General features: G+C 47.3%; 4 protein-coding genes across 4 annotated transcripts; 2 read left to right on the forward strand and 2 right to left on the reverse strand.

Annotated features, from left to right (window-relative positions):
* Positions 1-2,366: 2,366 nt before the first annotated feature.
* ABOM_007797 (BTB/POZ domain-containing protein) lies at positions 2,367-3,263 on the forward strand (the record flags this gene model as incomplete). Its single annotated transcript, XM_022534926.1, has 2 exons — positions 2,367-2,389; positions 2,441-3,263. The coding sequence occupies 2 exons, from the start codon at positions 2,367-2,369 to the stop codon at positions 3,261-3,263; spliced, it is 846 nt and encodes a 281-aa protein (XP_022387764.1).
* Positions 3,264-4,418: 1,155 nt separating this feature from the next.
* ABOM_007798 (aquaporin) lies at positions 4,419-5,649 on the forward strand (the record flags this gene model as incomplete). Its single annotated transcript, XM_022534927.1, has 4 exons — positions 4,419-4,780; positions 4,830-4,854; positions 4,921-5,221; positions 5,279-5,649. 4 exons carry the CDS (start codon positions 4,419-4,421, stop codon positions 5,647-5,649), a joined length of 1,059 nt encoding a protein of 352 aa, XP_022387769.1.
* A 1,367-nt stretch (positions 5,650-7,016) lies between these two features.
* On the reverse strand, positions 7,017-9,130 carry ABOM_007799 (uncharacterized protein; the record flags this gene model as incomplete). The annotated part of the gene is made up of 6 exons (XM_022534928.1): positions 7,017-7,126; positions 7,184-7,620; positions 7,668-7,984; positions 8,064-8,139; positions 8,190-8,757; positions 8,818-9,130. 6 exons carry the CDS (start codon positions 9,128-9,130, stop codon positions 7,017-7,019), a joined length of 1,821 nt encoding a protein of 606 aa, XP_022387770.1.
* A 438-nt stretch (positions 9,131-9,568) lies between these two features.
* ABOM_007800 (uncharacterized protein) lies at positions 9,569-10,801 on the reverse strand (the record flags this gene model as incomplete). The annotated part of the gene is made up of 4 exons (XM_022534929.1): positions 9,569-9,928; positions 9,988-10,164; positions 10,223-10,672; positions 10,799-10,801. 4 exons carry the CDS (start codon positions 10,799-10,801, stop codon positions 9,569-9,571), a joined length of 990 nt encoding a protein of 329 aa, XP_022387767.1.

Here is a 10,801-nt window from a genome sequence, read left to right on the forward strand (position 1 = left end):
CTTGATCTAGAGCATTTTTGCGGTAGTCGTGTAGAACAGATGCCCGGCCCTCTTCTCTATCTCTGCGTCTCGAAAAGGATAATATTCGCTCATTTTTGAGTAGAATAATTTAGAAGTCTATTCGTGCCTTGGTAAAAGGATCAACGCATTAGGCGTTATCTTATGTGGATTCAAGCACTCTAAGGCACTGTATAGACGACAACAAAGGATACTTGAATAATAAAACTGGGCTGGGATTCTGGGCTTCCAGACATTGCTCGAATTTCTGGTAGGGGGTTGACGTTGACCTACTCAGCCTATGTCGGACAGTGAGAAATAGATCTCTGAGGCTGGAGCTCCTTCTCACACAAATCATTTGCTGGCATGTCACACCTCGATGTCAGGCAAGCAATGTGCAAGCATCTTCCTAGGAGTAACCGTAACCAATTTATGTGGCTAGCATGATGCGTGGAATAGATTCGTTGTATATAATTGGTGCGTTGCACTCGTGATCGAATAGCTAGTCTGTGATTGCAAGTCCTGGCAAGGCAGATAGATATTTTGGCTCGTCAAAACATTCCCCTACTATTATTTGGAATCATCCCCTGCTCAACGGCGCACAGTCTCCCATGAACATCATTGACGAGCACATGAGGAAAAGATTAAGAAGACGGTAAGTGTGATCTTTCGCCTGCTGACGGTTATAAGTAGTCTTGTTGTACTTCAGGTAGCAGTTTGCCAGTCTTGGATGTTTTGCGTGAGCTGGAATAGGTGTGCACCCTTCCGGAGGCTCTGCTCGGGAAGCGCTTCAGTTCTTTAGATTTAAGCTGGCTGGAGAGTGGTCAAGACATAGGCCGGTAATTGTAGCTTAGTAGGGCCGGAGACTAATGTAAACCAATATTGATGTCTGGGAGCGTAACAGAGTGAGATATGGATAAATGAACTTCAGTCTTTGGCACATCAAGTAAAATTGCACTTCACTGTCGAAATACGGTTTTCCGGCTAGATTTCATGCGTACCTGGAGTCAGGGGACTAACTCCCAGACAGTACGTGATACGTACTTCCTTGAAGCGCAGTTGAAAATCTAAACATACAGGATCAACGTCGGATCTTTTACACTAATTGTGTTCTAGCACTGATGTCATATCAGACTCAACGTTTCTTTGGAGGTAAAACAGAACTCTCTGGTGCTTGTGTCTATACTACTCGTAGCAGACAACTGTATGCCAACAGAACTTTTATGGTACCTGCTTCTCCATTACAACTAACATCTCATCTACCCTGCATCATCTTCCATGTATCCTTACCTCAACCATCGGGTTTACGTTATACCATTATGAAAGAGTTTTCCGATAAATACACTCTTCCGTATAGTATAAAGACATGAACTCTAAGATATTACTCCTTCCAAACGAGCTCATCACATCCATACTCGATCACCTGCCTTATTCCTCAACCATTCTATTACAGTGGACTTGCAGTCAATAACTGGACTTAACTCTTTTGCCTATTACAATTGTCTCAAGATATCATGTGCAGAATACTTCAACGCAATGATGAAGGGCAGGAAAGGGAAGATATCTCCATTTTCAGGTATAGTGGACCATGGTCGATTCTGTATCCCTTGTGGGTTGAGATCGGGCAACCACAGTCGTGGAAACATACTTCAACATGGTGGTACCACAGGTACATATGGGCTTATATGTTCCGGTTGCATATGTTTCAAAGCCGCTGGCAGTTTTGTGGACTGGAGGAACAGGAGGTGTTACATGTGCTTGATGTCCCAGCGGTGGCAGGCCACTAAAACTAGATATCTATCTAAGGTGAAATCCTGGCGATTATATTTAGCCTGGTCCTAACGCCCAAATCACTTCTAATACAAGCGCTGTATATATTTGAGCCCTTCCTATGAGCAAGCTGGAGCGGAATATTTGGTATGGATGCTTCAATATGATCATTATATATGTTGCTCCACGTATAGTACGCAGTTGCTGGAAGAACTTGTCACTTTCTATGAGTTGATTCGGTATGTCTCCACTGCAGCACGCGGTATGCACTGGAACCCTTTCATACAACCCATAAGAAGAGCCGTGAAGTATACATAAATCGTAGGACATGTGGCTATAAAAGTCCACGTCATGGTGTTGTATTTAAGATATTTAATCCTACCGTCGTCGTGACGTTGCCACCCAGCCGACTCGACAGACCAACTGTCTCTCCCGCTGTCTCTCTAATCTGGCCAAGCATCAAGTGCAAGACGGGTCCAATTCTGCCTAGAGTCCTGCGTGGTTTCCTCAATCTTTGAAGCAAGACCAATCGTTCAGATCTCTTGCGTCTTTTCACCCCTAAAACGTCTCCCGACCTTGTCGATAAAGTAGCTTGAAACATGGCTATTCCATTCAGTAAGAAGTAGGTAGATGCTCGAGTGCCTGTTATGTTTATACATTAACCAACAAGAAGCATTCTGACGGCTGGCATCGCGCACATAAATGTGGGGGTCGACGATACCCCATTTGATGTGCACTTAGAATTGCTATGCGACCATTCACCTTATTTTGATGAACTGTATGAAGACCGAACGGTGAAACCTCTTACAGACTTCACGATTAGTTTTCCAGACGATGACCCCGACGTATTCTCCCTACTCATCGGTTGGATGTATCGGGGTGAAATTGCTGAGACATCTTCTGCTCCTCGCACCAGTCTGTACTTGTTGTTTGAACTCTGGGTGCTTGCTGAGAAATTTAAGATGGTGGACCTGCAGAACAACGTGATTTCCCTCTGCAAAACGAGGATTGATGACAAACGTGGTACGATCTTTGGTGACCACACAATCGACTATGTCTACAATCGTACCCTGCCCAAGTCCCCCCTACGTCTACTTCTGATAGATACATGGGTACAATATGCGACTAAGTCGCGATTCTTGGGTAGGGAAAATCTTCCTCGTGAGTTCCTTGAGGAACTTTGCTGCGCTTTGATGGAGTGGAAAGAAGGCAAGATGGAAACGGTTGGCCACACAGATACCGCATGGCCCTATCTTGTGCACCCTTCCCCGTGGAAAGACAAGGCCCGGGAAACGCCCCTGCAAGGAGAGGAGTCGGAAATGATGCGACTTGCTACCCCAGACCAGCTAAAAAACAGGAAATTCAAGCGTCCTTCCTCACGTACTCACAGAGCCACTCCTACGCCTTCTCTGCAGGTCATGACGCCAACCTCCACAGACGCCGAGAAGGATCCTAGGGACCAAATTACTTCTGGCATGAGCTCCTTGCAGATTTGAGTCTCTCCTGTGCGCCAGATGAGCAGAATGGTTGGCACGGATGCTTCAAATAGGTATTTTGTTGATTCACACACACAGTATGCAGTGACACCCCGTACGCCAATCTTTTTGCGTGCGTGGATATTTCCCACAGGCATCTATCCTCCTGCTCGGGCAATTTTCCAAATCTTAGAAACATATTGCAACTGTCCTTTAGACTCAAATGTTATAAGCAAAAGTCTTAGTACGTAATAGTCTATACACCTGGCACTCGCGTCTGCGGGCCCACATACTAAGTAAGCCAGATGTCTGGAAACTTTTCCCAGGATACCTGCCAACAGCAACCAGATATACTTTGCAACGGAGAGGATCCGAAAACCTTGAGTGAAGGCTTATTCGGATACACTTCAGCCCCACCCGCTCTGGTGGGTCCGAACTGAAGTGGATCTGTTTGGCCAGTTACTCTTTCCTAAAGCATCGCCTGAGGTTTAGTTGCCGAATAGTACAACCACATCCGACATCTATGCTGAACGAGACTCCCAGACATCTGGTCTTGATGGAACACAGTGCTGATATCATATCGATCGTATCGTACGATACTCAAACACCTTCTACGAGTGATCAGTTCGAGAGCCGATTCTAGAATCTTGAATGCAGATTGCCATTGCCACCGTTGTCATTCGTCATATAGTCCAGTAAAATGGATTCCATTCCTGAATTGTCAGCTAAACCGATCCAAATCGACGGAACAGTTGCCCAAACACACATGGCATGATTCCATGGGACCACAGCTCAACCGGAAGAGTCGATGAACCTCTAGTTAATCGGCTCTGACCAAGTTGCCATGGGTTTTCATACTACCTGCCTCGCTAATTGTCCATCGATTGGTTCTATGACATGTTCGAGTATCAGCTTGCCACGTATTTATCGTATGACACATGCCCTAGGCGCTCTATGCTTTGTAAACGATATGAGGACGTAATCCCGCAGGTGGCACGGAGCATATCATCTATATCCCCAAGCCATGACATCAGAAAGGAGAGTCCAGTTATAAATATTGGCCAACAATCAGCCATTTTAGCTGTTCAGTATTGGATTTCTGGTTTGCTGTCGAGGGGCTGTTTCTCAAGCTGAGGCCTTCTTTCCCTACAGACCTATTATTCCGAGAGCTGAAGTATGCCGAGCTGGGTCCATCAGAGACGGGGTGATACGGGCAATATCGCTACCCCCAGAAGTTCGTCGGCCATGTCCACCACCCCAGTGATACCGGGCTTAGCAGCTCGCATACGGGGCCAGCATGGAGGGAACACGGCGCCCATCGTCCGTTCAGAGAAGGGGCAATTGCCTATGCTACACGTACCCCATACATTCCAAAATACCTTTGTTGCGGTTGTGGGAGAGTTTGTCGGAACTTTCATGTTCCTCTTCTTCGCATTTGCTGGTGGCCAAGTCTCCAATACCCCCAAGCCGGCTGAAGGTGCGCCACCAAATACCTCGAATCTACTCTATCTGTCTCTGGCCTCGGGTTTTCTCTCCTTGTAAATGTGTGGACATTTTACCGCGTGACGGGTGGCTTATTCAATCCAGTGGTATGTTCCTGCGCGAGGCCAGCGTTCATATACAAAATAAGACCCTTGGTCAGTGAAGTGATATTGATACGGATACTATTAATCCTTAGGTCACTCTGGCTCTCTGTCTCTGCGGAGGCATGCATCCCGTTCGCGGCATCCTCGTTTTTGCTTCTCAAATCGTGGCGGGGATTGCATCAGCCGGTGTAGTCAGTTGCTTGTTCCCAGGAGCTCTGAGCGTTCAGACCAGGCTGGGCGGTGGCACCTCAATCTCCCAGGGCCTTTTTATTGAAATGTTCCTGACGGCACACCTCGTCTTTGTCGTGATTATGTTGGCGGTAGTGAAACAAAAGTCCACATTTCTTGCGCCCGTCGGAATTGGCCTGGTCCTCTTCGTGAACCAATTAGTCGGTACGTGTGTCTGGATCGTCCACAGAGACACGCATGCAAGCTAAATATCAAATTTAGGGACCTACTATACCGGCTGTGCGCTTAACCCCGCCCGTGCCCTTGGCCCGGACGTGATCAACCGCAGCTTCCCAGGATATCACTGGATCTACTGGGTAGGACCACTCCTCGGGTCCCTCCTTGCCTGTGGATTCTATGGCTTTCTCAGCATGTTCCATTACGAGACCGTGAACCCAGGCCAGGATTTTAATCAGTGGGAGGCGGCTGCGGGCCCCGGCCCGTGGCACGAAGAAGTGGCCTGGCACGCCGCCGGTGGGCCCAACCCATCACGCTTACCAAGCCATCAGCCAGCCCACCATCCAGACAGTACGGCGAACACGGATAACAGCAGTGGACCGGCCGATAAAGAATATAGTAACGAACAAGTGTGAAGTGGGGATTACCAAAGGGCTACCATCCCTACAGCATCCGTGCATTGGACTTCCGCACATGTGGATGTCCACCGTAAGTTGAATCTAACTCTTGGGGCATTTATTGGATGGTTAGAACGCGTTTGCCTTCACAACTTAAGGGCAAATCTAGTGCCCTTCTGCATATAATACTGGTCATCAGTTCGGACATGGAGGATTTTGATATTGTGAGGGCGTGAGATCCAGGCAAAACACGCTCCCAACCGGGGCAAACGGTCAGATAATTCCGAATCCACGGCTCAGAATATCCTGGGTCGCACTCATATAGTATATATACTGCCGTTACAGACATCTTTACTTATCACCGAAACTCTTTTCGATACCTCACTATTGTATAGTAGTCTGTAAGCTAGATTTATTTAGTCCGTCGTAGTAGTAGCCCACACACACACACCTTTCGTAAGAAAGACGAAGTAACTCCATAGTAGCCTAATAGGATAGGTTCTATATGTATAAAAAAAAGCAAAGAAAAGAAAAGACAAAATAGAAGTAGAAGTAGGGCTAGCTCACTCACAGCCCTAGGTCAGAAGAATAGAAAAGACCAACACAACATAAACTACCGCTACTCGCAATGACATATATGCCTGAGAACGCCTGAACTTAGGGTGACATAGAGCTGAGCCTTGCCAAGGGACTTTGGTCCATTAGAAATTGCTATAAATACTAGATCACAGCGATATGACTTCTGTTAAGAATATTTCCGCTTTGATTTAGTTCGTTCTTCTGCTCCCCGTAAGAGTTGCTGCATGGTTGGCCAGCTCCCTCATAGCCAGCCTACAGGTTACGTTATGAGAAATTCATCCATAGACTCAAGAGCTACTAACATCCTTTTTTCAGATCTCATTTCAGCCTTTCTTTCAATTATACCTGACATGTTCAAAAGTATGTCCAGGGAGTCAACCATCGCACGAGGCGAAGTGAGTGGCAATAGGGGCCAGAAATGCAAGAGTTAGGCGCCCCCTCCCGGTGCACTCGTTAATCCATTACTACTAGGGAATTAGGCGATGCTTTTTCCTTGTGTTGCCTATAAATATGGAGGCTGTCCTCGCCGGTCTCGTCCTGACAGTGGCAGCCAGTGTTAGCCTCTTCGGATAAAATTTGCTAATAGTCTCCTCATACGCTGCCTTATAATTACTGCTTGGTCCAAAGTTTGGGAAAGATAAAACTTGGTTTCATTTTGATTCGATCATGTAAATATACAGGACTCTCAGCAAAGGATGCATGTTTATTCATCGCTAAGCTGTTCTGCATTCTGGCTGGCCTGTACTAACTTCCCGTCTCATCGCAATGGAACCCAGCAGAGACATGAATGGGCGGTTGACGCACGTCTAATTCTGCAGATGAATATCAGTCAAGAGCCTGTTTTCGTAATCGTATACTTTCATCTGAGAATAGCCATTGGCAAAAACTGCGGTCCAGAGTCTTGGCTCGGAATATGCTATTAGGTTGTTAGCCGGATGAATGCAAAAAACAGCTATACGAAGTAGAAACATACCAGCGGTTAGGGGAGAGGAGGCACAGTCGATTATGATCCAATGTTCAACCTCATTCTCCTTCAGCCAGGGATGGTACTTCCCTCCCTCCTTGAACCGAGAGATATGTTCATTGACCCGATCATGATCCCGAAGCAACTCGATCGCCCACTGCTTCCCTGGAATATAAAAATCAACTCGCCCATCACCGGTCCTTGACCATTCACTGCAGATCGGAACACCCCGGCCTGCCACAAGACTGAACGATCTGTAGAATTCGTCCTGATATTGTGCCTCCAGGGGTCTGTATTTTGCTGCGGTGGAGATTTTCTTGCCCTGAACAGCATGTCTCAGGTTCATTGTCGAAAATTTACTGAGAACCTCCAGGCATAGTTCATCTAGCTTGTTGAATCTCGCGGGCAAAGGCCTCGCCTTTTTGCCGATGATATACTCAAGCCATCTAAGACAGGGTCAGATTAAGACAGAGAATATCGCATAAGAACTTACTTCTCATGCAAGCGAGACGGCAGCACAGCAACGTCATGTACCTCCATGTCTCCCCAAGGCATCCGTTGAACCCAGCCTCTCTCATAGCATTTCCGTAGGCCCACATCATTATCATCCCATAGCATATTTCCCTCCAGTAAAATCTTGCTTAAGGTTTCAGAAGCTTCATGTGTCAGATGCGTTCCCGTGGGAAATGAGCGAGAAACACCCGTATTCCTGACATACTCAAAAACTTGAGCATCATCCTTCAGATCATCAAGAACATGATCTTTCGTGATTGTACCGATACGTCCGTGTTTGAGATCATGACGATGCTCCTAAACTCGAGTTAGTTGCATAAGCAAGCCTAAAGCTTATCCGTTCGCTTTCTGGGGTGGAATCAAGAACGGCACATACAGATTGAAGAAAATCGACTAATGATTTCACCCTCCGGGATGCCCATTTGTGAGCTCGTATAAGTAGCCCATCGCCTCTGCATCAATTGTGAACTCTTCATCATATCTATTCATAGTCAGAAGTGACACAGCTTCATGAAACTCATCTGGCGTATAGAATAAACCGAGCTTTGGCGAATACTTTTCCGGTTGAGGGGTCAATGTTATGCGTTGCGCGGGGCCAAAGGTAGCTGGAGTATAGTATACGTGATCTGCATCCACGCCTGTCCGAGGGCTTCCGTAGGAACAGAAAAGACAAATCTTTATCATCGCACCTCTGCCATCCCTTCGCTCTTTGATGATGGTGTTCCAGAAGGAAATGTCCTGGTACGAACCCTGGGCCTCATCAACAATAATCACAGTCCCTTTATCAAAAAAGTCTGTAGCACTCGATGTTCGATACCTTTCTTGCAAGAGCGAGGCGAATTGAGTCCAAGGGTCACCACCCTCGCAACTGTCCAGCGGCTTCCATGTCTTGAGTAGAAACACCTTCCTCTTTTGCTCGTGGTAGTAGTCCCTGAGAAGTTCGGATAGGACAGTTTTCCCGCTGGCTGGTGTTCCACGTACGTGGATGACATCTTTGTCATCCACAGCGGCTGCAAGCTTTGATACTGTATCCCTGCGTAAACATCTCGTAGGGTCACTAGTAGTTAGCCCTGCTCACCAACGTGTCAGCTCTCGATATAGCCTCCGAGGGGACCGGATCTCACACTTACGATGCATGACGCGCTGTCGCGTATGATCAGAGTTGCCAGCAGATGCTAAGATATCCGTCGGAGATGACTTGGAACCAAAACTCCGGTGTAGTGATAGGAGATGGTCACAGTCCTCGCATGTCCCTTCAAGGGGTGATCCTGGTGTCACAGTGAAAATCCCTTGTGTACATGGACACGGGATCTTCAATTTGCCCGACTTGCAGGTTGCTGTACATGGGCCTGCGGCCAATGTACGAGCGGTCGAAGTATGCTTGATGTCCGAGGGAGGACTCGAAGGAGAAGTGAATAATCGAGAAGATGGGGAGGAGAGCATGCTTGCGATTTTTGGCGGGACGAAGGATGGATGGATGGATGGGACCGAGTAAAATAGGAGGCCGCCACCGATACACCGGCTAGGCAACCAGTACGACGTGAAGGCTATCAAATAGGATCTGGCGTGGAAAGGCACTGGATAGTAGAGATAGAGGACTTTAGCTGTCACCCTGGATATGAGAAAGGAGAAAGGTCGGGATATAAGGAGTGGTTGCAAGAGGCATAAGTGAATGAAGCTAGACACTGCTCATCTCCTCGTAATCCGTTCGATGACAATGCGGCCGATCAGGTGGCTATCCCGAACGGGGTCCAACCAACCCCCTCACTGTCCCATTGATATGGACTGAATAGAGGAATATATCCAGAGAGACTGATTCTTATCTTTTAATACTAATATGTCACATTGCCCGGAACCTCGATTGAGTCCTCCGTAGAAAGTTCACATGGAGAGCATCTTCTTGAACGCATCAACTAGTGTGTCGTGGCCCCTTTCAATCCCAGTGAAGTCGTTCATATCTTGCTCCAAAATGCCATCAGGTAGAAAGGACCATGTCATCTCTACAAATTTGTCTACCAAATTCAAGGGGAGGAATTTCGAAAAATAGGCCTTCAGCTCATCTCTCTCCACAAGTCTCACCTCTACCTTCTTGCCTGTTACCTCTTCAAATGCCCTTTGGACATCAGAAGTAGAATACTCTACAGGCCCATGCAGTTTGAAGATATGAGGACTAGCCTTCAACGCTGATCCGGCCTGCAAAAGATGGCGAGCGCAAGCCTTTCCGATATCGTTCGCAGACACCTAGATCGAATTCGCTTAGCATGTTTCACAGTGCAACTGACGTTGAATGGCAATCTCACCATTGGCATCTTATAGTCTATGGGTGTTACTGTTGAGTAAAAGAACGGTGGATCGGCCGTTAGAGTCGCCAGGGCATCCCGCCAGTTTTCCATAAAAAATCCATTCCTAACAAGGACAACTTCCGGTGCGGCGTACTCGAGGATTCTCTCACTTTCATGGTTGGCCTGGACCTCTCCCTATCATCTTGTCAGTGATAGATATCTATATGGCGCCCTTTATCTGGTGAGGACTTACCACACCGCTAGCGAACTGCGCCCCCATACTAGAGATATAAACTAGTCGTTTGACCGACTTGGCCTTCACCACCGCATCTCGAACATTGCTTGAGATTGCTTTAGCCTGAGCGACAAAGTCTGACCCATCCAAACACGGTGGTGTCAATGTGAGGACAGCATCAGAACCGGTAAAGTCCAGGGTGTCTCTGTCTTTCAGGTCACCCCGAATCGCCTTGAAGTTTCGGTGCGACCTGAATTCAGCGGGGACTTTATTTAGGTCACGATAAATGCCAATGACAAGAGGGGCGGAGCTATCGCATAACAACGCCTGGATGGCAGCCCGGCAAGTTTGTGGGGAGGCAGGGGCAATCGTGATCTGCATTGTAGCGATATAGTTAGGTACTGTAAAGGGTTCCTCTGTAGGGGGATGAGAATGGAAGGTAACGCTGAACTCAGAGAGGTTTGGTCCCTGACGAGGGGATTTATATAATAATACCCATCTTTAAAAATCTGTTTTATCCTCATGGGAATTTCGGTAATGGACATGGACTCCCACCTGACTGCACTGTTTCAGGCAGACTCAGTCTCGCCCAACCAT

The sequence above is a fragment of the Aspergillus bombycis genome, assembly GCF_001792695.1.
Source record: "Aspergillus bombycis strain NRRL26010 chromosome Unknown contig00061, whole genome shotgun sequence".
In the NCBI taxonomy this organism is placed as follows: domain Eukaryota; kingdom Fungi; phylum Ascomycota; class Eurotiomycetes; order Eurotiales; family Aspergillaceae; genus Aspergillus; species Aspergillus bombycis.